Source organism: Cynocephalus volans, chromosome 15 (assembly GCF_027409185.1).
Source record: "Cynocephalus volans isolate mCynVol1 chromosome 15, mCynVol1.pri, whole genome shotgun sequence".
In the NCBI taxonomy this organism is placed as follows: Eukaryota; Metazoa; Chordata; class Mammalia; order Dermoptera; family Cynocephalidae; genus Cynocephalus; species Cynocephalus volans.
In genome coordinates this window covers 66,901,285-66,928,605 of record NC_084474.1, presented here as the reverse complement: position 1 = coordinate 66,928,605, position 27,321 = coordinate 66,901,285, and the positions used below count along the sequence as shown (strand labels likewise).

Here is a 27,321-nt window from a genome sequence, read left to right as displayed (position 1 = left end):
CATCATTTTGAATAAGAATATAAGATCCTTGCCCTTATGGTGTTCACATTTCAGTAGAGGGAGACAAAACACATCAACAAATACAGTCTTTTCTTTTGGGTAGTGGTAAGTACTCTGGGAAAAAAGTAGATAAGGGGTCGGGGGTTAGAAGAAAACGTCCAGAGCATGCTGCTATTTTATACCTTAATGAAATGCATGAAGGGAAGAATGTGTAAGTCTTGGTGGTGAGCAAGTAAAAGGACTGTGAGGGAAGGTGAAATTATGACATGTTCAAGCCACGGAAAGAATCCCAGGTGTCTGGAACACAGTGAGTGATGGCAAAGAGTGATAGGAGATTAGTTCAGGGAGGCAGAGCAGAGGCCAAGTCACATGGAGCATTGAAGGCCATGGTGAGTTTGAATTTTCTCAAAGTAGTGTGGAAATTCACTGAGGTGGGAAGTGATACGATCTTAATTAGTTTCTAAAAAAATCACGGTAGTTAGTGTAAGGAGGGGTAAAGTAGAAACAATAAGACTGAATAGGAGCCTGTTGCAGTAGTGGAGGGGAAAGATGATGATTTAGATAGGAAGATCATGGCCAGCGTGATGAGAACTGGGAAGCTTTGGGAAAGATTTTTAAGGTACAGTTAACAGTGTTTACTGATAGATTGAAGGTAGAAGTAAATGTGAGCTTGAATGTAAGAAAGAGAAATCAAGATGAATTTTAGACTTATGGCTTAAGAACTGGGTGAATGATGGTGACATTTACTGAGATGGAGGAAAGTATGGGTGGGGAAGAATATCAAAAGTATTGTTTTGGACATATTAATTTTGAAATACTTATGAGATATATTATTGCACAGCTCAGTGCAGAAGTCTTGGCTAGAGAGGAACATTTAATGGTCACAGTATATAGACCACATGAAAATGGATTTCATTACTGAGGGATGGTGATTAGGAAGAGAAAATGGCCTAGGACCAAGTCACAGTGTGTTTCAGCATTTAAAAGATTAAGAGGAGAATAAGCAATAATAAAAATAAAATTTTAAAAAAATTATGAATGCAGCCCGAATAAAACCAGGAGAGTGTGGTGTCCTGATGGCCAAGCAAAGAAAAACTCAACAAGGATGAAGTGATCAACAGGGGAAGATAATTGCTCATAAGTTCAGTAAAATGCTAATTAAGAATTGATCGTGTCACAGCAAGAATACTCTCATAACTTTGACACAGTCATTTCAATAGAGTGGTGAGGACTGCTGGGATAGATGTAGGAGAGGATAGAGGAAAAGGGGACAGCATGTCACCCTAGTAGCATGGAAGGAAGATATATAAAACAAAGAGTCGAATACTTAGAATCTTGGCATCACCACTTGTAGCATTGCTCCAGGCAAAAAGGTGACTGTCACATCTTGTCAGCTTGAGTCTGTTGGAAGAGACTAAGATATTAAAAAGATTATGAAAGAGCAGTGTAATAAAGTAGTACAGGAAAGCACTAGGTGCTGTGGGAAACTATGGGGCACTTAACACGCAGGGAAATCAGTGAAGGTTAAAGAAGTAACATTGAATGTCCATAGATAGTCAGATGTTAGATAGGTAAGAGAAGGACAAGCCAAGTGGCAGCATTAAGAGAGCATATTAGGTTAGTAGGGTGGACTGGGATGGGGGATTGGCGTTGTGAGGTATGGGGAAATTATAGTGTTAGGCAAGTCTGGAGGTAAAGTTAGAGGCTAATACAATTAACTGTATTTCTTCAGAATTAAAGCAGCACAGAGATTTTTGAAGGATTTTCAGCAGAAAAGTAACATGTCATATTTTAAGTTTAGAAAGATCATATTGAAAGTAATTTGAAGTATATAGTACATGGGAAATATACCAGCCACAGGGAGGCTATTGATGTGATTAAGGTAATAACTCAGAAAAAAAAAAAAAAAAAAAAAAACTAGGATGAGGTGGGGTAGCAGCAGTGAGGATGGAGAGGAAGAGCATCTGTACAATATTTTCTTTTGTCTCAAAATCAGCCCTTCACCAACCATGTTTGTTTTTCTATGTTTGGGATGAATCAATGTACATTTCCTCTTTCATCCCTGGCATGCTATGCTCAAATCATGCAAAACTTTTTTTTTAATGAGCTAAATTCTTTCTGGCCAGTTTAGGTGAATTTGTATATAACCATATAACATAGATGTATAAGAAAATAAAACAAAGTAACTTTCAAAAAATACATTATCACACTATTTAAAAAGTTTGCTGCACTATTTTGAGTAAATACCCTGGGTTTTTGCACTTGGCTTTGAAAGTAGCAAAAAACTGTAATTCACTTTATTGTAATTATTATGCACAGTGCCATTGGTTCCTAAAATAACAAAACTTATAGTAAAAGGAAATATAATTTATTGACTTTCACTGTGTGCCAAGCAGTGTGCTTGCTCCTTTTTGCAAATTGTACTCTCCCTCTGTTTTTCACAAAAGCCTTTTGGAAACAATGTCATTACCACTTCTGAGTTTCAGAGAGTTTAAGCAACATGTCCAAAGTCACACAGTATTTAAGAGTTGTGAGTGAGGTCATGCCCCAAATCAAGCTGATTCTACTAGTGCTATAAGAATTTTGCTTTCAAATTAGCACTTTCTAAATATGATAGAAGCCTTCATTGACTTCAGAGTAGGTCTACATATTTACTCTTTGTTGTAGTAGTTGTATTGGCAATAACCAGACTGGCACCACATCAAGTATCTTCCTTCCCCTGAAGAACGTGGACTCTGGTGACAATCTTCCAGGATTCAAATCCCGGCTCCATCTCTTACGAACTATGTGATCTTGGGCAAGATATTTAATCTCTTAATGACTCCTTTAACTTAGCTGTATAATGGGGAGACTACTTAGTCATGTCTCACTGGATTGTTGAGAGGCTTAAATTAGTTAAAATATATAAAGTACTTAGAAGAGTACCTGGCATATAATAGGCTTTCTATGAATGTTATAATCATAACATAGCTCTTATAATCATTACTCTTCAGAGGATGCATGAAAGAGAAAGTAGAAAATAATTTAAAATAATACTTCAAAAAATTCTATATCTAGATATAAACTATTTTAAGGCATTTATTGATGCATTTTTTAGTAATATAATAAAAATGATATGCTATTATTGAGTTAATTGCAATATGATTTTTAGATATGCCATTGTAAGGTCATCCATTAATGCTGTCTAATTATTTTTTTAAAGTTTTTGTGGTATAGAAAGATTTAATTTTCATTGTTTTTATGAGTTGTCCAAAGTAGTATGATTTGATCTTCTTTGCAAGTCTAGTGTCTGTCTAAGATGTTTTCTCTGACCTTTTCTAAATCCTTTGCATTAGAATTAACTCCCTCTCTTCGACTGCTTTACTTTTAGTGCCCTGTGGTGGAATTTTAACTAAGCGCAAAGGGACTATTTTGTCTCCTGGATACCCTGAGCCTTACGACAACAATCTGAATTGTGTATGGAAGATCACCGTGCCAGAGGGAGCTGGCATTCAAGTAAGGATATTTAAATGTTTCTTTTTTTCATTGTGCGTTTGATGTCAATCTTTTCAGAGATGACAAAATAAGCATTCTTTCTAAAAGTTTAGCAAGTAGTTTTGACTGACATGTTTGAATTTAATAGAAAAATATTTAGTATTAATTTTTTCATCTGCAAGTAACAGAAAGGGAATTCAAGATGGCATAAGCAATACTAAAAAAAGGAGCCCCCATGACATTGAATCTAGAGGTAAAATGATTGCATGATTGTTTATTTCAGAGATGGAGTTATGTCATTCTTGACGCAGGTTATGTTCATCGCTTTGTTCTGCCATTCTCAGTATTTGCTTCAGTTCCTGAGCTTCCTTTCTCATGGTCTTATGATGGCTGCAAAAGCCTTCCATAGCAATGGCTAATATTCGAAGTAGAATGTTTCTATCTTATGTACCTTTTCAATGGTTAAGAAGACTTTCATAAACCTGCCAGTAGACTTTTCCTCCTTTCTTATTGACCCAAGTTACAATCATACCAGTTCCTAAATCATACACTGGGCAGTAGCAAAGACTTACTATGATTTGGCTCAAACAAATCAATACTAAGTACCTGAGGCAGACAAGGAGCTCAGCCTCCTCTGATGTGTACCTTTCTCATTTAATTGAACTCTGTTGGCTAGGAAGAGGGATGCTGTTCTATAGGCAACCGATAGTGTCTATCATGTTATTTTAGCTGTGATTTTTTTTTTTTTTGGCGGGGGGAGCTATTTGATCAGTTACTCTGTTTTACAAAGAAATTGTTTTGGATGAACTGATGACATTTTACTGCTGAGTCAGTATATACTCTATGGAAGATAATTATGCTTCACAAAATATTACACAGTCTAACCTTTATAAAAATAACTTGATTACTTTTCCAATTATTTCATAAGTTTTTCCTTTAGAAACTTGAGACATAAAACAATTATGGAAAAAAATAGCCAAGACAGCATGTGTAAAAACTGAGATGATATAGAAGTGTAATTTTCAGTAAAAATAATAAAAAAAAAAAAAAACAGTTTCTGAATTTATCTTTATAATCTTTCAGAAAATTCAAAAACTTATTTGACAGCTGTCAGGAGTAAAATAGATCAATAAATCAATGAGAAAACATGAAACCTACATTTTCAGATTTTTAAGGACTTCAAAAGATTATAGATATATGCTTACATTCTGGCTAGCTGCTCTATAATTTTATGGCTAATTTACAAAATTTGGAGATAACTAATTAATCCTATTTTACTGTGATAGAACAAGCAAGGATTTTGTGATTGTCCATGTTCCAGGTTGCACAGAGGAACTGAAATGAGAGGATAACTTTAGAACTTTCATAGAAATTTTATCACATTATCTGGTTATCAACTTCTGAAGGTTATCCTAGAGCATCTATATATTAACATCCGCTTATTCATTTCTAACACATCTTCAAATAATAACAAGTCTGGCATTTGTTTCTAGTTATCATTCTCCATTTTTTACGCACTGCAATGTGGCTTCAGCACCCAGTACTCTACTTGACCCACTCTCACAGTGAAGATGTATGTGTGGTGAAATCCTTTGCAGTGTTCCTCCTGCCTGTTCTGCAGCAGCTCTCTGTATTGCTGATTTCCTCCCCACTTTTCCACCTTTGCTCCTATGACACCAGTTTTTTACATTTGTAGCTCCTGCTTCTTCACATCCTACATGATCTCGTCTTCCAATTCAACCCACTGTTGAAACACTGTCTTAGGGGCGGAGCCCGTGGCGCACTCGGTAGAGTGCTGCACTGGGAGCGCGGCGACGCTCCCGCCGCGGGTTCGGATCCTATATAGGAATGACCGGTGCACTCACTGGCTGAGTGCCGGTCACGAAAAAATGACAATCAATAAATAAATAAATAAGGGAATTTTGAAAAAAAAAGAAATACTGTCTTAGTGTCTGAGGGTTTCTGTACCATTCTCTCAGTCACCTTGTTTTCTTCCATGGCTTCAGCTACTATTATGTGCTGGTGATGCCCAGAACCTGAATTGTAATAGACAATCAGAAAACATTCATTTGGAAGAAAGGCTGGATAAGTGATCACCAGGTCTAAATGTCTAACTCACACTTCTCATCTACATTGCACAACATGTATCCAACTACCCACGAGATATTTTAGGCTAAAATTCTTGCTGACACTCAACCTGTCAAATTTAATCTCCCTAAAACTGACATCATGAATTTTTCTTAGAATTATAGATTTTTTCCAATGTTCTCTGTGTCAGAACAACCCCCTCATCCATTAAGTTGCATAAGCCAGAAATCTTGATTTCTCCTCTGCCACCTACTCTGAACAACAAAATATGTCAGGTCCATCTATCACAAATCTCTCAAACGAGTTCATTTCTCTCCATCTACACTTATACCAAAAGTGTTTACCACTTTTACCACACTTTTGTTCTTTTTAGTAAAAATAGTGCTGACCTCTGAATAGTGCTGATAAGGAAATAGTGCTGATATCAGAATAGTGCTGATGTCAGAGTTGTGCTGATGTCAGAATAGTGCTGATGGCAGGTGGCCATCATTTCTGTCCATTCTGTCTCATTCTCTTTCTATCTGTTCCCTATAGGGCAAATAGAATAACTTTCTGAATATAAAGATTCAGTACTATCACTTTTCTGCTTACAATGCCTCAGTTTTTCCCCATCTTCTTACTTTCTTGACACAGTCAATTATGCCTTTGTGCTTTGTTCTCATTTCTTTCCTATTCTATTCACACAATTTCAGTTTTCTATAGAAGCCCGGCTTTCTCTTGCCACCAAACCTTCGTTCATGTTGTTCCTTCTCCATGATCTCTCTTTATTTGGCTTATTCTTATTCATCATTTCTGTCTTGAATATATTTTGTATGGAAGACCTTTCATAAACTTGAAACAAGGTTAAGTTCCTTGCTATACGTTCTCGTAGTTTTCTGTAATTTTTTTTTATCATAACACTCATCATATTTTAATATTACGACCTAATTAAGCTCATGAGGGCAGTACCAAACCTGTCCTGTCAGCTAACAGAGTGCTGCTAGGTCTGTTAATATTTTAGAATGAATCAATGAATATCTCCAAAAGCAGTGGAGTTTTGACTGTTTTAGAGAGTTATCAATGGCATGATGAACTAGTAAGACGTCTACAGAAAAACTATGTTGTATATAATTTTTTCTAGGCAAACTATCAAAACTAGATACATATATGTATAAATGATGCTATAAAACCTTTCACTGAGAAAGCACTTTGTTTTCACTTTACAAAACACAATTTGTTTAGCAGAGCATATAGCACTTTTAATCAACCCCTTAAATGGATGCTAATTTTAGACATATCACTAAATGACAGGAACTTATAACAAACACACACATGTAATATGGTTGTCCCTTAGTATACATGGGGGATTGTTTCCAAGACCTCCCGTGTGTACTAAAATCTGCAGATGCTCAAGTCCTTGATATAAAAAGGCATGCTATTTGCGTATAACCTATGCACCTCTTCCTATATACTTTAAATCATATCTAGACTATTTAATACAATGCAAATGCTATGTAAATAGTTGTTATACCGAACTGTTTAGAGAATAAGGACAAGGAAAAAAATTCGTTTAGTACAGACACAGGGGTTTTTTGTTTTGTTTTGTTTTTATTTTTTCCCCAAATATTTTCAATCTGTGGTTGGTTGAATCCACAGATGGGGAACTCATGGATACGGAGGGCTGACTGTATATGACTTACGTTCAAAATTTCACTAACTTCACCTAAAAGCTACCTGGCTAGGATGCCAGATTTAAGGCAATGTTTAATTTATTTTACTCTGTCAGGCTCTATATATATGGGAATAAAGAAGTACATGGATATTCAATAAATTAAATATGAGACGAAACAGGATAGCCATTAGTGGAAAGAAGAGAAGAAACATTTGAAATGCAGAAAAAATTACAACAATATAGAATGGTTGAGCATTTTTTGGAAATAACCTCAACAAATAGACTGATTTGTTACATTACATGAGTAGTTTGTGGGAAAGAGTTGATTCATTTGTTTGCCTGTTTATTTTAGCAGAATACATTAGAGAATTCCAGAGGGTCTATATCCAACAATAGCAGTGATAGTAATCAAGAAAAAAATCCTGAGGAAAAAACGTTAGTTACATAATTATGTCCATTTATGGCATGATCATCATGAGTTCATATATTCTTCCAAACAAAGAAAAATGGGGTTTGAACATGTGTGTGATAGATGCCTGGTTATTATGATTGGAAATTCATTACCTCATAAAGCTATTCTATTGCCATGATAGATAACTCTATCTGATGTTAAGTTCTTCTGAATGCTGAGTCACTAGCCACCTTTTCAATATCTTTAGTTGGTTCTCACTTGGCTATCTGCCATCGTGGGTATCATTTCTTGACTTCTGTCATCATTTACTTGAGTCTCTAACAGATCTCATAGCATTCCTTACTAGTTCTTCTGGCTATTTGTACTTTTAGACTCTTTACATTCGCAATTTGCCCAGATTCCTAGTGGCAAGCTGTGTTAGATTTTTGTGGCTGCTGGAACAAATTACCATGAACTTGATAGCTGTAAACACCAGCAAATTATTTATTTACAGTACTGGAGGCCAGAAGTTCAAAATCAGCTTTGTTGCACTGAAATTAAGATGCTGACAGATCCTTTCCTTCCTTCCTCCTTCTCCAGGCTCTGGAGAATCCCTTTCTTGCCTTTTCCAACTTCTGGTGGCTGCCAGCATTCCTTGACTTCTGGCTACATCATTCCAATGTTTGCCACCATGTCACATTACCTTCTCCTCTTCTGTCTGTATTTAATCTCCCTCTACTTCTTTCCCCTTATCTCAAGATCCTTAAATTACATAATCACATCTCAAAGACCCCTTTCTCATATAGGATAATATTTAGGTAATATTTAATAGATGGGGATAATATTTAATCCCTAGGCTCTACGGATTAGGACATGGTATCTTTAGGAGCCATTGTCCAGCCTATACATATATATCCAGAATTAAACAGATTTTCTTCTTGCCATCCAAGTAATAGGTTTTCCTGGAGTTGTCTATGTTTTTGTTCTTGCTACCCCTCTGCTCTCAATAACTCAAGAAAAGAAGATAAATTATTCTTAAATCTTATCTCTCCTTTCCTCCCCTATTCACATCACACAGAATCTATCACTTTTCCTACAACAACATGTGTAATGTTTGAGCCTTCCTTTCTACTATTCCTGCCTCCAACAGTTTAGTCTTTCATTGCTTCTCACTGCATTAGACATTGAAATATTGCTGCAATATATAATGAAATTGTCTTTTAACTTTTATTTTCTTTTTTCTAATGCAGTGCTATACTTAAAGCAGAGTCCTGATTATTTTCTTCCTCCTACTTCTAAATTCTCCAGTGGAATGCTGAAAGTATAATTATACCTTCAAGTGCTTAGTTATTATGCTGGTGTTTAGTCTTTATTGAGTTTCTCTCTAAACCTCTCTTAGCTATTAATACATGCTGAGCACTATTCTAAGCCCTTTATACATATTAACTAATTTAACTTTGCAGTAAGTTTATGAATTTGATACCTTTATTATAATGATTTATGTGAGTAATCTGAGACACAGAGAGATTAACACCTTTCCGAGGTTTACATGCTAGTGAGTAGAGGGAGCCAGAAAGTTGCAAACCCAGGCACTCAGACACTAAGCTCTCTTGTATTTATCCACTTAGCTCTACTCTTTCTTTCTATGAGTTTTCTAACTATGCATGCAGATTTCCTCTTATGTAAACATTCTCCACTGTGACTAAATTGGATTACTGATGGTTCAGTAAATCCAGCTCATAGTTTGCCTCCTCTACTTTGTTACACACTCGATAATTTCCTTCAGTGAAGTGAAAAACCTCTCAATACCTTAAGCTTAGCCCATATCACAACTCCTGCATGATTCTTTTTCTTTTCTTTTCTTTTCTTTTTTTTTAGCTGAATATAATCCTTTCCTTAAATTGAAGGAAAGGAAAATTCAGTTATGAAGTTGAAATTGATCATTGTTTAAGGAGGTGGTGGTTATATTACAATCATCCAGCTTTAATTCTGGTTGTCTTCCCGTCCTGGAACATTGCCATTGGGTATAATGCCAATCACACAGGCAAGGTATCTATTGCCATGTGGCACTCACCCCAGAAAAGAGGCACCAGCATTCACTTGAATGGAAGGAAGATGATGAATCATTTTGCACATAAGAAATTTTTAATGAATGAAACCATTTTAATTATTTAGTGAGTGTAGTGCCTACATTTACAACAGACTTTAACTAAATAAAATGAATTTATTTTAAAAAGTTATTTCTTTCCCTCCTCCCAAAATACAAAATAGTTAATAATCAAAGAGCAAAATAGATAATATCCATAGTTGTGAGGGTCCTTTGGGTTCTTGCAAGAGCTCAAACTGTACCAAATGATGTGCAACAAAGTAACACATGCCTCTTTTTTTAAATAAAATTTAATAGACATGAGAGAATTAAACCCCAGAATTTCCCTTCTTAACTTTAGGGACCCTCACAGTGATCTAGTTGCTATAATTCTATTCTTAAAAATAGTTTTTAAAAGATGCATTCAAATTAGTTACAAAGGATTGTTTTGAATCATCTATATTGAGACCTATTAAAAATGTACATAAGGAATAACAATATTCAAAAGTTTTGAATAACAGGAAGAGAAGAAATCGAGCAAAGTTTTTGTAAAGAAAGGAAAAATACAATGCATCCAGGAATAAACCTAGCTTTAAAAATACATATTTTCATAGACTTCATGAATACAACCCCAAAAGCACGGGCAACCAAAGGAAAAATAAACAAATGGGATTATATCAAACTAAAAAGCTTCTGCACAGCAAAAGAAACAATTAACAGAGTTAAAAAACAACCAACAGAGTGGGAGAAAATATTTGCAAAATATACATCTGACAAAGGATTAATATCCAGAATATATAAGGAACTCAAACAACTTTACAAGAAAAAAACAAGCAACCCAATTAAAAAATGAGCAAAAGAGCTAAGTAGGCATTTCTCTAAGGAAGATATACAAATGGCCAACAGACGTATGAAAAAATGCTCAACATCACTCAGCATCCGGGAAATGCAAATCAAAACCACACTGAGATACCATCTAACCCCAGTTAGGATGGCTAAAATCCAAAAGACTCTGAACGATAAATGCTGGCGAGGTTGCGGAGAAAAAGAAACTCTCATACATTGTTGGTGGGACTGCAAAATGGTGCAGCCTCTATGGAAAATGGTATGGAGGTTCCTCAAACAATTGCAGATAGATCTACCATATGACCCAGCTATCCCACTGCTGGGAATATACCCAGAGGAATGGAAATCATCAAGTCGAAGGTATACCTGTTCCCCAATGTTCATCGCACCACTCTTTACAATAGCCAAGAGTTGGAACCAGCCCAAATGTCCATCATCGGATGAGTGGATATGGAAAATGTGGTACATCTACACAATGGAATACTACTCAGCTATAAAAACGAATGAAATACTGCCATTTGCAACAACATGGATGGACCTCGAGAGAATTATATTAAGTGAAACGAGTCAGGCACAGAAAGAGAAATACCACATGTTCTCACTTATTGGTGGGAGCTAAAAATTAATATATAAATTCACACACACACACACACACACAAAAACGGGGGGGAGATATAACAACTACAATTACTTGAAATTGATACAACAAGCAAACAGAAAGGACGTTGTGGGGGAGGGAGGAGAGGGAGGAGAGAGGGAGGTTTTGGTAAGGGGCAACAATAATCAACCACAATGTATATCGACAAAATAAATTTTTTAAAAAAATGCATATTTTAAGGTCCTATATGCTTATGGACCACAAATCTCGTTATTTTATAACAGGTAAAGCAAATAAGAAAACTCTTGTCAGTGACAATAATCTAACACTCCAAAACATATACATATAAGTTAAACAATTTTTTGGAACATGCATTGGGGTTCCTTGCACCCAGTTGTTAGATTAGCCCAAAACGTTTAATAAAGAGAATGCTCTGAGATAGTGACAGATATTCTCCATGTTATATCAATAATGAACACTGCTAGGTGCTCCATAAGGCTTTTCTTACAAAAATCAGCTCATGTAAGCCAATTTCGTAATGGCAAAGAGCAGTTTTTAAAAAATCTTTCTATGAAGGGCCACAGTGATGTAGTCTAAGCTTTGAGCTCTTTCTTCTAGGGGGGATTGGTATACTGTAGCATATATATCTGGTTAGAAATGTGCATTCTTACCAGTAATTATTATTTCATAGGTGCAGGTTGTTAGCTTTGCTACAGAACATAACTGGGATTCTCTGGACTTTTATGATGGGGGAGACAACAATGCTCCAAGGCTTGGAAGTTATTCAGGTAAGTAAGAGAGCTGAGCCTAATTAAAATATAGATATTATTAGGAATATAAAAAAACATTTCAAGAGCTCCCTAAAACTCTGATTTGGTGAATTTAATTGGCTTTTTGTAAACTACATACAATAAACTAAATTATAGGGTTAGAAATTTGAAAAGTTTTAAAGATAATGCCAAAATTGCTGTTTAAATCTTACTATATTGTGCCATTATTTACTGATACTTTTATGTTAATAGTAATATTTTCATCTGAGTTTGGGTTCAGAAATAATATGTGTGTTCTTTTCCTTAAAATAAAAAAAAAATAGGATGAGCAATAATAGTTAAAAATTAGACTTTGCTTGGTAATTATGGTATATCCACTCCACAGAATGCTGTACAATCATTACAATAATTAAAGAGACTATGTAAACAACGTAGTAAATGCTACATGGTACCCTTAAGTGAGAATATAAAATTATTTGTATGAAAAGAATAAAATTATATAAAATTAATATATACATATGTAACAAAACCAGAAGTAAACACAAAATAAAATAGTCTGATTTATTATGAAAAGTGTTGACTGATTTTTTTAAATCATATTGATTTGTAAAGATTTTAAAGGTAATTCATGCACTAATCTTAAAGTTTATTTCAGCATATTGAAGTTGAAATTGAGAGTTTTAATTTTTAGTTTTTGCTATTATGCTTTTTGAATTCTAGAATAAAACATAGCTAAACTATTTACTTATACATTTCAGGTATATTGAAATAATTTTGAATGGCTTTACGCTTTTAAGAGATTTTTAAACGGAGTATGATAACCAATTATTCAGCATCACCAATGAGGAAAGAAAGAAATATCTAGAGAAGGAATGATTTGGTTTAAAGCATAAACAATATTTAGATATAAATTAGATAGAAATCTTTGTTAGAAAAGTCTCATAAGGTTTTGGGTATACTTTCATTTATAATAGGTTAGGTGTACTACTTTCTTAATAATAAGTATAAGAATGATAAAAATGATAAATAACAGCTTTTGGTTACCAAGTGATAGCTCTGTGTGAGGTTTGCTGTGCATTTTCTCATTTGATCTTTCTCAAAGTCCTGGTAGGTAATAGAAGTACACAGGAATTAAGTTGCTTGAGGTTGTACATCTCATGTTAGAATGAGATTGGGACTCAGCTGGTGTGACTCCAGAGCCAAATCTCTGAATCAGTAAGATCCTCTAAGAGACTGACAGCAGGTTGAGTGACGCTTTGAGTTTCTGTTTTCCCCTGTCTTCACTGATTGCAGTTTAGGACACTGTGGACAGAGAGCAAGGTCAGAACAAAACAAAAGCAAAAACAGAAAACAATTGTGTGTTTTGCAATGAATTATTTCCGTTCTTTCATGGAAGGCATCAGGGTTCCACAAAGTTGTCCAAAGCACGTGAAAGTAGCTAGTTACTTATAAAGAAATGCATGCAACACAATCAACTCATATGCTTGTTGAAATGTATCATAAAACATAGAATTGACACTTAGTTATTTTCATGATTGCCATTTGAAACTGAGTTGGAGTCTTAAGGATCTTCAGCAATTTGCTCAATATCAAATGGTTCAGAAGTGATTGGTTCAAGCAGATATTTAATATTTTCATACTCAATAATTGGATAAAGTAAAGTTGATTTCCTTCCGAAGTTCAGGAAAACATCATTATGATGCATTTGCTGAGAGATGAGACTAACACTAGTTCAAAACTGGGGTTTTTTGAAAGCAAACTACAATCTTTGCTCTCAGGGTAAAAGAAACATTAAGGTACTTGACCTAGTATAGACAAAAAATAGTCTCTCTCTCTATATATATAATGAACTATATAGAGATAGACTAATACAAAATTTTAGGGGTAATCTACTGGATGAGTTAATTTATTTAGTTTTACTACATAGTATTTATTATGTGATCATTGACCTGACTTCTTAATTGTCATTTCAGGAACTACAATACCCCATCTTTTGAATAGTACATCTAATAATCTATATCTAAATTTTCAATCAGACATCAGTGTTTCGGCTGCAGGATTTCATCTTGAATACACAGGTATAAATAATCTCTTTCAGGAAAGCTAAGAAAAAGTTTATATAAATATTTAAAAGTTAATTTTGCAAATATAGAAATTATAACAACTTTGTCAAAGGAAACATTGCAATTTTTTAAAAGATTTTGAAGTGTTCCTTTAATTCAATTACTTAATCATATGGACAAAGTTCTAATAATTTCCTCAGAATTTACAAGTATTTCTCTTTTTATTGTGGTAAGAAAAATTAATATGAGATCTACCCTCAACAAATATTTAAGTGTGCAATACAGTATTAACTACTGTTTTACAACAGATCTCTATAAAGCTTGCTTAACTGAAACTTTATACCTATTGAGCATCAACTCCTTATTTATCCCCTCCCACGCCCCTAGCAACCTCCATTCTACTCTGTTTCTATGGGTTTGACTGTTTTAGACACTAGAACTACACAGTCTCTGTCCTTCTGTGCTTTATTTAACTGCATAAAGTTTTCCAGGTTCATTCATGTTATTACAGATGGCAGGATTTTCTTTTTTAAGGCTGGAAAATATTCCATTGTATGTATATACCACATGTTCTTTATTCATCCATCTGTCAATGGATATTTAGGTTGATTCCATGTCTTGGCTATTGTGCATAAGAAGCATGCAGCAAATATGGGAGTGCCAATATCTCTTTGAAATCCTGATTTCGATTCTTTTGGATATATACTCAGAAGGGTGATTGCTGGATCACATGGTAGATCTATTTTTAAGTTCAGAAGAATCTCCATGGTGTTTTCCATAGTGGCTGTACCATTTTCGATTCCCACCAGCAGGGTACAGACATCAGAGGTTCTAGTTTCTCCACATCCCACCAATCTCATGGTTTTGAGTCACATTACCCTGATGGTTAGTGATGTTGATCATCTTTTCATATATCTGTTGGCCATTTATATTTCTTCATTGGAGAAATGTCTTCATGGGGCAAATTGAGGTTCTTCACACATTTTTTAATCAAGTTATTTGTTTTCTTGTTATTAATTTGTTTGAGTTCCTTATATTTATTCCATATAAACCCCTTCTCAGACATAAGGTTTGCAAATATTTTCTGCTATTTTGTAGGATGACATTTTACTCTGTCAATTGTTTCCTTTGCTGTGCAGAAGCCTTTTAGTTTGATATAGTCCCACTTGTCTATTTTTGTTTTTGTTGATGGTGCTTTTGGTGTATCCAATAAATCATTGCCAAGACCAGTGTCATGAAGCTTTCCCCCCTATGTTTTCTTCTGGCAGTTTTATAGTTTGAAATCTTATGTTTAAGTATTTAACCCACTTGGAACTGATTTTTGAGTATGCTGTCGATAAGGGTACAATTTTATTCTTTTGTATGTTGATATCTAGCTTTCCCAGCACCATTTATTGAAGATACTATTCTTTCCCTATTGTATATTCTTGGCACCCTCTTCAAAGATAAGTTGATCATATATATTTGCAGATCTATTCTGTCCATTGGTTTATGTCTGTTTTTATGCTAGTACTGTACTGTTTTGATTACTGTAGCTTTGTAGTATATATTTGAAATCAGAAAGTGTGATGCCTACAGATTATTTTTTGTTTCTCAAGAATGCTTTGGCTACTCAAGGTTTTTTGAAGTTCCATATGTATTCTAGTATTGTTTTTCATATTTATGTAGAAAAAGTTATGGTGTTTTTAATAGAGATTGCATTGAATCTGTAAATTACTTTGGGAAGTATGGACATTTTAACAGTATTAAATCTTCTCATTCATAAACACGGGATATCTTTCCATTTATTTGTGTTTGTTTAATTTCTTTCATTAATATTTATAGTTTCTAGAGTACAAATCTTTCACCTCCTTGGTTAAGTTCTTTAAACTTAACCAAGTATTTTCTTATTTCTTTATTCTACTTTATCGCGAAGTATTTTATTTTTTAATGCTATTGTAAATAGTATTTGTTTCTTAATTTTCTTTTTACATTGTTCATTTTTAATATATAGAAATACAAATGATTTGGGCATGTTGATTTTGTATCCTATAACTTTACTGATTTATTTATTAGTTCTGACAGTTTTTCTGTGGAGTGTTTAGGGTTTTCTACATAAGAACATATGTCATCTGCAAACAGGGACTATTTTACTTCTTTTTTAATTTGGATGGCTTTTATTATTTTTTCTTGCCTATTGCTCTGGCTAGGACTTTGAGTTGTATGTTGAATAGAAGTGGTGAGAGTGGACATCTTTGCCTTGTTTCTGATCTTAGAGGAAAAGCTTTTGCTTTTTCATCATTGAGTATATATGGCCTTTATTATTTTGAGGTAATTTCCATTTATATCTAGTTTGTTGAGAGTTTTTCATTATAAAAATGTATTGTATATTATCAAATACTTTTTTGTTTTCCATACATTGATATTATCATTTAATTTTTATCCTTCATGTTGTTAATGTTACCACATTTATTGATTTGAGTATGTGGAGCTATCCTTGCATCTGAGGGATAAATCCCACTTAGTCATGGTGTATGATATTTTAATATGCTGTTAGATTTGGTTTAGTAGTACTTTGTTGAGGATTTTTGCATCCATATTCAGGAGAAATATTGGCCTGTAGTTTTGTTTTCTTGTGGTGTCTTTGTCTAGTTTTGGTATCAGGGTAACGCTGACCTCAATAAATGAGTTTGTAAGTGTTTTCTCCTCAATTTTTAGGAAGTGATTGAAAAGAATTTGGTATGAACTTTTCTTTAAAGATTTGGTATTATTCACCAGTGAAGCCATCTGGTCCTGGGCTTTTCTTTGTTGGGAGGGCTTTGATTATTGATTCAATTTCCTTATTAGTTATCAGTCTGTTCAGATTTTATATTTTTTTACACTTCAATCTTGATAAGTTTTATATTTTTAGGAATTTATTTTTTCTAGGTTATCTAGTTTTTTGTTGTATTGTTCAAGATAGTGTATGATCCTTTTTTATTTCTGTGGCATTAGTTGCAATGTTTCTTCTTTCATTACAAACATTTTCAAATTGTGAAAAAAGACCCTGTAGAAATTTTAAAATTGGAATTGGAGTAAGTAGATTTTCTTGTTAACATAGAGCATATACATTCACCTCCCAACATACTGCAAAGATTTTAGACACATAAATGGCTTAGTTCCTCTAGTTAAATACATTTATGAGACATGGTGCTGTGTCAAATATAAAATTACCACATGGGAAAATAGTGATTAGTTGCATAATTTTGGATTTACCTGCTCTCTCTTTGGAATGTAAGCTTCAGGAAGATAGGATCTACCACAACACGTGACCATGCCCATTTAGGATGTCATTGTGTCTGTAGCACTGAGTCCAATTCCTAAAACTTATTAAATATTTAAAATACATTTGTTGGCTGAAAAAGCAAACAAGTAGACATAACACCTAGAAGAAGAAAATAACACATATATTACATTGGCATATATTATTAACATCCTACACTGATGCTCTATTACCTACTTTGATGCTGGTGTTCATAATGAGATTTAGAACCTAGCTCTGTACACATTTTGTAATTCTGCTGGCCTCTGCTTCCTGAAGATAACCCATTGAGTATTATCTCCTCAATGTCACCTTGTCCAGGCCACTTAGTCCATTACTGAAACATTGCTACCTTCAGTGAAAGTGCTGATTGAAGAAACTCCCAGTGGGGAAGAACAGAGGCTGCAATGATAGGCATGTAATAAATAAATATTAATTGATTTTTTTACAATTTTTTTTGTTTGTTTTATAGTGAGGTTTACTTTCCAACTATGGATAACTTCAGATACACTAAATGTATTATTACAATATAAAAACATGACAAATCCTAAAAGAAGACTCATTTATTCATTCTTCACTCAACCACTAAATATTTTGAGCATCTACTATATGTCAGGCACTATGTTCAACATAGGAAACGTGAAGATAAACATGTTACAGTATCTTTCTTTGAAAATATAATGGTCTAGTAGAAGAGCCAGAAAGAGTCTAGTAGAATACAGTACTATGAATAGAGTAGCAGAGATATTTGTGGTAGAGTGTACAAAAGCAGTAAGTGATCAGTTTCATTTAGGAGGTTCAGGGAATACCTCAAACAGGAGGTGACACTTGGGCTCAGTCTTCAAAAATAAGCAGGCGATTTAGACAAGAAGGGGTGGGTATTTTCAGCAGAGGAAACTTCATGTTCTGATAGAGCTATGAAATATGGCACATTAGGAGAACTGCAACTATTTCAGTAGAGCTGGTGCATAAAGTTTAGGGAGTGGCAGGAGTTAAAACTGTTTCTGTGGACATGATTACTCCTGAAAGGTATAGGTTGTTATATCAGAAATTTAACTTCATTATAGGTGATGCACTTCAAAAGCAGCATGCTTTGGTAATTATTCATAATACAGACCATTACATTATCGTAATCCCAAGTAATCCCAAGTAAATTGAAGAAACTTCAAATTCCCTTGTGTACAAGTTTTGCATTTCTAAAATGTATTGTTGAATGCCAAAAAAAGTCCTTTATTTAAATATAATAAATACCAGGGTACTTCAGGAAGTTCATGGAAAAATAGAATTGAAAAATAATATGAATTTTTCCATGAACTTTTTGAAGACTTCTTGTAATATAAGATCAGTAAAATTTAATGGGATTATTTGCAAAGTTGTCTAAAATATTTTTCAAACTGATCTTTTGGTTAAAGACTCAATTGTTTTCAATATATGAAGTCAATTGAGCCATATCTTAATAAACAAATACTTGGTATTAATAATATATAGTACTATGACCCTTAGAACAGAGAGTCTTACTTAAGACTGCTCTTCTTAAGGGAAAACAATGACTAGTGGTTTTAAATCTCATAATTTGAGGTCTTGACAGAAAAGGTGTAGTAGATACAACTTAAGCATTTTAAATCATTATCTTTAATTTAGAAAGTAACATTGAGTGCCTAGCTATGTAAAGAGCACTCTGATTAAGACTGTAGGGGAATTGGAAGATGAATGAGATAAATCTCTTTCCTAATTGAATGAAAACAGTATTAAGAAGAATATATTTTCCCCTGTATTTGTGATTGTTTATCCAATTAGTTATTTGTATAAAACAGGCAGTGAAGGAATGCAAATATTTTCTAAATCAATTATCTGAAGAGAACTCAAAAATATGAAATAGAACTTACCATTAGTAATGAATGAGCATAAGAATAAATATGTATTGATGTATTTTAAGTGTAGTTGCTCTAAATAATAAGACTGCCAACTTTCCTCATGGTCTAGAGGCATTTAACTTCTTAGCTTTGAATTCATATAATCTAAAGTAAATGTTCTCAAAATGATGCTTTGAGTTTAAACTGATCCCCAGATACCTCTTTAGAATCATTAGATATTTTTGGATTCTTCACCCAAGAGAAAACCAAATTAAACAAAGAACAAAAATGTAGGCATCATTTTTATACAATCTAAGGGCAACACTAACTATGTTTTTCAAAAATCACAAAGTGGCAACATATTAGAAGATGATATGATGATCAGAAAATTCGTTTAAGCTAAAAAAACTTCCTGGATTGAAATAAATGTAATTAAAAATACCAGTACTACAAAAAGCCTGTGAAGGTTTACTATACCTTTACATTTATATATATATAGTAAACCTGTAAAGTTTTACTAAACTCTTTCATTTATATCTTACTATAATTATGACTTTATCAAATCATAACTTAGCAGAAGTTAAAACATTCTCCAAGTAGACAAAGACATTTCTTTTTGGGAAAATTAAATAAATCCCTCACTAAATGTTACTTTTGGTAACACTGTCACATAAAAATATTTCAGTTGCATGTGCTGTTTTTAAATAAAGTCAGTGACTCTAAATTAAAAGCAGAACTATAAATGAAAAAAATGAAAGGATACAGAGAAACAGATGAGAAAAAGAAAGTTAAGGAGTATGGAAAAAGGGAGGCAAGTAGGATAGAGGAACTGATAAAGACAGGCAAGTAAAGAGAACGTGATACCTTTAGTTGACAGTAATAAAATTAGCGCCAGAGGATGCCTAATGTCCTTTAATTAATTAAAAAGATTTTGGAATAATCTTCATGTTTTCAAATCTATTGTCTAATCAATAAGGACATTAACATAATATTTGTAAAATATTGAGTTCAAGTTCAAGAGAATGGTTGGAGGTTGAACAAGAAAATTTAAAAGATTAAGAAGTACAGCTTTACAGAATTAAAATGACTAATCAGTTCTGCTATGGTCTTTATGGACAAACGTATAAAACAAGCCATGCAGCATTTTTGGCTGCTTTGTTAATAACAGATTGAAAAGCAGTTAAAATGTGTTTGGTGGATCAAGTGCTGCATGGAGCAGCTGTGGTTTGGAACAATATCCAGAAGGGCGATTGGAAAGGCTGCTGCTTGCTCAGTGCACGCTCGAGTATATTACTTCCAGAAACTCCGGTGCATACAGTGCCACCTGCCCAGGCACAGTGGATTTTTTTTGCAAATAATCCATCTTGTTTATGGAAAGGGCATCCTAATTTCTGTGAAGTTTTAAAAAGGTAGGCTTCCCTTAGTGGAGAAACATCTATTCTGTGGTAACTCAAGAATCTGTCCATTTGTGAAAGCAGATTATATTAACTCAACATAGCAATTTTATAGAAATTCCTTTTGTACCGAGAAGCCTCTGAAATGACCGGTTGAGATTCATAGCTTCTTGAAGAGAAAATTGTGGTTTTCAATGAGTATAAACAAGGACTATAAGACTTTTTTTTTAATCTCAATTTAGATACTTACAAAAAACAAAATGTTTAAGCAATTGGGTACTGGTAAAAATAATTGCATGTATGTGTGTAAACAAGATAATTATATTAACTTTTTTCTATCAAGGAGACTCCTATTTCTCTGCATGTCTTTAGTATTTAGTTTGTGACAGTCGTTAAGATATAAATTCTGCCCACATGGTAACATAAGGGAGTAATTACATGGGGAAATAACAGATTCATAATCATACTATAAACTGGCAACAGATGCAGACTTTAAGGTGTTCTATAAAAAAGGATAGATAATTTTTTTTTTCATCCAAGAAAGCAGACTCTTACTATATTCCTAAAGGAATATTTTAAATAGTACAGGTTTCAGGAAGCAGGGCATGTGTTTTTCTGTCTTGGGAAATGTTGGCTGAGATTTCTCCCAGCAAGTGAGTTGTTTTCATCTGATTTTCCTACTCATTGATGAGGTTTTCAGGAAAAAAAAAAATCTAGATTATCAGATGGCACAATTACCATACAGATATGTCCTGATTTTGATTTATTAAAAGACAAATGTTGTCACATAGGCTGATTTTTATCATTACAGTGATCTTTTCTCCTTGAACTTGAGATTATGACATTTTTAACTTTGGAATGCTTTACCCTTATCATTGTCATTATTATTACTAACATTTATATTAGACGGACATGATGTTGCTTCTGCTCAATGTATTTTTTTACATCTTGATCTCATTAATATTTCTAGATATATGATCATTTCATACCGTTGCTTTCCTATTATCTATAAAGGCCCACTTATTTAAATGTAGCAATTATGTGCTTCTTAAATATATCATGCTTTTCCTCTCTCTCCTCCTTTCACCATTCTGTCCATTTGGCATGCACTACTTCTCTTCTTCCTTTGTCTAGCTGAAAGACTCAACTCTTATGTTCTACCCTAAATCTTATCATCACTGACCAAATCAGCCCAGCCCAGAAAAGTTTCTTTTCTCTCTGAATTCTGATATCACTTCATTTTCATCCCTCTCAAGGCCTGTATATTCATTCCTTCAACAAATATTTACTGAACACTTGTGTGCCAGGCATTGTTCACATTACTGAATAAAAGAGGCAAAGCAATATACTCTTGCCCCCATGCGGTTTACAGTCTATCAGGTGAAAACAGATAAAAAGCAAAAGTGTAATAAAAAAATAATCTATACAATATTTCAGGAAGTGATATGTCATAGAAAAATAAATCAATGGAGAGTAGAGGGATCAGGAATGCTAAGGCTGGAGAGAGGCATGCTGTGATGGTGAGGATAGATCTTATAGAGAAGGTGACATTTGTGCAAAGAATGGAGGTGGTAAGGTAGTAAGAAATTAGGCAAAAGACGAAAGGATGAGTGTGATCTTATAAGTCATTGTAAGGCTTATAAGCCACTTTTTTTTACTCCAATTGAAATGGGGAATCATGAGGGAGATTTGAGCAGAGGAATGATATGCTCTGATTTACAAGACATTGCTGTGTTTTGCAATTACTAATGTTTAGGTAATAGTGTTAATTAGCATTCTTGAGTTATCTCTCAATAAATATTAAACAACTGTGGGCAGCATATTGCACATTATTCATTTCCAATAGGGCACAACACAATGTGTTGCTGTTTTTATATCCTCAGTGAATATTTGCTAGAAAACTGAAAAAAACAATGACTGTGTTATTCCAAGGGAACTTATCACTTTATATAATTGTGGACTATGCTTTAGCTATTATCACCCAGTACTCAAATATCTGACTGCCAACAAGCTAGTTGCAACAAATGTGCTACTTTCTAACAGATTCTTCTGTTAATTACTTATTAAAGGAGGACCAGACTTAGGAAATTGCATTTTTTTTCAGAAGAAGAAAAACTGTTTGCTTTTGCTTGTTTTTGTAAAACTTAGCTTTCTTCTTTTTATGCATTAGATTAAATATATCTGAAAGTTTATATTTTTAAAGAATGTTTTCTATGAAGCTGAGTCAAATGCATTTATACATTTTTATTTTAATATAATTGAAGCAGAGATAACTTTTAATAATTTGATAAGTACTAACATTTTAGACTTACATTGGCTTGCCTGTCCATGGTGGCTTTTAAAGTGAGGTACATACATTGCAAGCATTCATTTGTATTAGAGCATTATAAACTATAATCATTTGAATGACTCCTTAGGTTCTTCAGTACTTGCCAGCAATACCTCCACCATCATTATTATAATCATCATAATGAAGTAATCACTATACTCTCCTCATTATACCATCAAAAAGGTAACATTTGTCAAATGCTCAGTATATGCCAACCCCGGTGCTAAATGTTTTATAGACATGCTTTTATTTAATTTTCCCAAGAATCATGAGGCAGACATTATTTTTGACTCCATTTTACAAATGGGAAAACTGAAATTTAGATAATAACCTCAGAACTCAAGGTTTTCAGTTATTAAATAGTAGAGTATACCCCAGATAATTTTGTTCTGGAGCAAGCAGTCCTAACCACAATATTACAGCCCTCCTTACAGACTCTTTCCATAATTGTTCATCTCCATGTTGCTTCCCAAATGTAAGAACAAACATATTCGTTTACTCATCAAATATTTGAAGAAAACCTACTGAATTTTAGGTACATTTTCTAGATGTAGGTGCTACAAATTGGCATAAGATCTAGTCTTAAAATATCTTTAGGCTAATTGGGAGTAAGGACATGCAGACAAGCACGTGCAAAATGGCATAAGCACTGTTAATATGTTTATGTAATTCAAACTTCTCAGATAATTGTGCATCATAATCATCTTGAAGTCTTGTAGAAACTCCAGATGACAAGAACCCATGCAAGAATATCAAGTCAGTTATTCTGGGATTAACCAAGCTCCCAAGGTTATTCTCACAATAACCGAAGTATGAAGATATCTTATATAATTTAGATCATGAAGAAAGTAGGTGGTGATCATATCTGTTAGGAGTTACTGGTGGTAGAGTCAGTGAAGACTTCACCAAAAGACAAAAGAATTTCTTCTGGCAGATAGGAATTGCAGGATAGATGTGGAAATAGCATGTCATTTGAAAGGACCTCTTGGAACGTAGATAGATATAAGAGCAATTACTCTAGAGTCAGACTCCGGTTTCTGTCTTGGCCTTGCCATTTGGTAGCTGTGTGACACTCAGAAATTTCCTGAGGTTTTCTAAAACCTCACCCATAATGTGGGAATCTAACTTGAAAGACGGCTTTAGAATTAAATGAGATTATACATGTTAAGTGCTTGTTGCAGTGCCAGATACATAACAAACCCTAAATAAATGTCATTCTTTATTGCTGTTGAGATGAACCCACATAGCTGGAGTAGTCAGATGGTATTTTAAGTGCGGGAAGATTAGCTTAAGAATGTGGCATATGCTTTCTCTTGCAGAAAGAGTAAACCCATTGAAGGGTTTCAGTTCAGAGAGTAACATAAATTTTGAATTTTTAAAACACCCCTTTTATTTTGGAGAGTGGAGAATGCATTGAATAGAAAGAATAGGTCCTAGGAAAGGAGACCAAGAGGAGGCTGTTGTAATGGTTAGCAAGAGAAACTCTGAAGGTAGTAATTGTGGTTGTGTGAATGAAATGGCAACAGATTCAGAAGATATTAACAAGGTAAAATTGAAAAGGTTCATGACCATTTAGATGTTGGGGAGGAGAGAGAGGAAGCAGAAGAGGATGGATTTCAGGTTTTTGGTCTTGTGTTTTGTTTTACTTTATATCATATAAAGTTTAATGGGGTCACAGTTTTGCTTTATTCCTTTGGGGAGCTGGCCTCTCAATTCCTTAGACTTTTTTTTTTATTTTTAACTCTTAGGTTTTAATTTAAATAAATCAAGATCCACATACGTACTTTTAAGTAATAACTGGACCTTACATGTTGCGGTGTTATCTAGTGGTGTCTGTCCTAATTTAACTAATGATAATGCCAGTGTAGATACATGTTTTAAAGACCAAAACCTGTATGGAAGGTGAATATGGTGCTGCTTGCAAAGTAAGAAAAAAATGGCAAATAGATACCACATTTATTATGCACATGTATATTTTTAATATTTATTGTCATACTGCTCAAACTATCCTCTTTTGGAGGTGTAACTTCCAGTAATAAATCAGGGCAATTTTTAAAATTACACACACACAAAATGAGATAATAAATATACATTTCTCAGTTTAGAACTTTATTCCATTTACTTTGTTAAGAAACTTTGATGTATTATCCTGATTTTTTGCTAACAAATTCTAAATAATTGCCTAATACATAAATGGTAGCTAATATTAATGAAAAAGTTGAGAAGAAGAGCCAATTTTGCTTTCTATTAATAACAAAGGGGATTAAACACTGAAGAGAAAAGAGGAAGACAGAGTGAAGGAAAATATTTGCCTGGCGTCCTTGGGAGACATAAGGAAAATAAGCAAATATACCGCACACAATTTGGGAGTTACATTTCTCTCTGTTCAAGGTAGAGAAGCTGAATTGCTAGTTAGGGGTCCCTGATTCATGTTTTGGTATTTTCTGACGTAAGTTATCATGAGTCAACACAAAGATACATTGTTCTTTGTATTGAAAATGCGTGCTGGTTAAACAGTCACGTGATTAAATGTAGCTGTGCTGAGTTAAGAAAATTTATCCAAGATTTCTCTTACATAAAGTATTGAAGTTTTCTGTTTCCTGATTCACAATTGCACTGGAGGTGGAAATGAATTCTTAAATAAACAATTTTGTGTTTTCTGTTGTTTTGTTGTTATTACTTTTTTAACATATGTGCTACTGGTGGTAATTCTATATTGTTCATCATCATATATCTTGTGAGGGAAATGTACTTAGTGCATGGAATGTCATTAAATATATAAGTTGTTAGTAGGCTTCCACAAAGAGAACTTACAATTTCTAGTTGCTCTGCCACTTGGTTTCTCGTGGCGCTTCAGCATTAACAGTTTTAGATTAGACTCTGCCTGATTACAACATACATGTGCCATTTTCATCTCATTTCTTTAAATTTGTTGATGCACACATTTAAACCTCCCTAGTGGAAAATCCTAGAGGGACTTTACAACATGTATATATCCATGAGCAGAGTTTGGTTTTGAACTTATAAAAAGTACATATTTGAAAAGGGGAAACTAGATACACTAATGGTGTTTGCAAGGTCCTTTGAGGATCTTTGGAGGTCCTCAAATATCTCAGGACATAGTCCCTGAGGAAGGCAGGAAGGCATAGGTACATGTTACTATAATGAACAGTTTCTCTTCCCCCAAACCGAAGAGTACTCATTCTATTTGCCACTGATTATTTTGCTGTAAATCTTTGGAAAACTCGGGTGATTTGAAAGCCTCTTTCCATCTCATGCAATAGTTGTAGGGTTGGTCTGAATACTGAAAAGCATAAAAATAGTAACAAAATAATAAATGCCCAGAAATTAATCCATTTGACTCTAATAAACAGAGAAATGTTTGATTCAGCACAACCGTTATTTTACTGCTTTCTATCCTCTAGCAATATGCTTACGAGATAATGCATTAGGTCTTAATGAATTTACTTTTATAATCACCAAAAATGGTCTTCTCCCTTAGGCTAATTATATAATTGATTATTTGAGAAAAATAGGGATTTTAAGATTAATTATATTTTTACTTACACTAATTTCATTGTTTTAACTAGGAAACATCATTTTTCAACATTTCATAAAATATTAACTGTAGAAACACCTCCTGTCCAAATTAAATTATTAGAATTTGTCATTTCTAATTTCAGTTGCCATTAACTCAGAATGTATTGCATACAAATAAGTGTAATTGATCTTTCTAAACACATTTCACTCCTTAACCCTATGAAGCCCTTACAAATTTATCATAGTTTGGTTTCTCTCTTATTTTGGTCAAATTTTGTTTCCTGATCATCTCATTGACTTTTTACCATCCTGTGCAGATGATTTAGAGGAAGTTTTAGCCTAAGTTTCCAAATTTTGTAAATATTGTGTTTTTGTTTATAAACTTTTTCAAGTTATATCTTGAACTAACAGCACTGCTCCTGGTTCTCTGGGTTTTTTTTTTACAGTAAAGCCAATAACACTTTAGCTGCATATAGAAGAAGCTTTCGCAATTTGAGTCAGTCAAAAGACTGAAGGTACTTAAATTCTTGGTACTTCTATAAATCTTCACATATTTATTTGTATGAATATTTCTAGAATATTTATGTGAAAACTCTTTATCCAAACAGAAATATATCCTTCATGGCCTCAGGAAAAAAAATTGTTTAACAGAATTATGTAAAATACAAACTGACATCCTTACTTCCATGCCTAAAACCCTTTAATAATAATGTTAGTTAACAGTTGTTGAGTGCTTCTTATACCCTGGCACTATTTTAAGCATTGTGCATGTGTTGTTTTTCTTTAAATATCACAATATGACTATGAAGTTGGTATTTCTCACCCTATTTTATAAGTGAGGAAACTGAGGCATAGAAAATATCTCAGACTTTACAAAACAAAACAAAAACATGTACTCCTAGTAGAGCCAGAATGCACATAAGAGGTGTGTTCTTAACTCTGAATTCTCTTTACATTA

At 33.6% G+C, this 27,321-nt stretch overlaps 1 protein-coding gene across 3 annotated transcripts in view; it reads left to right on the top strand.

Moving 5' to 3' along the window:
* The window catches only part of CSMD3 (CUB and Sushi multiple domains 3), a 1,171,099-nt gene that overhangs the window by 1,013,469 nt on the left and 130,309 nt on the right, over window positions 1-27,321 (top strand). For all 3 annotated transcript variants that reach the window (XM_063079089.1, XM_063079088.1, XM_063079087.1), the window contains 3 exons: window positions 3,371-3,495; window positions 11,826-11,922; window positions 13,878-13,982. In XM_063079089.1, the coding sequence (XP_062935159.1) occupies window positions 3,371-3,495; window positions 11,826-11,922; window positions 13,878-13,982 (327 nt within the window). The remainder of the gene's footprint in view (window positions 1-3,370; window positions 3,496-11,825; window positions 11,923-13,877; window positions 13,983-27,321) is intronic.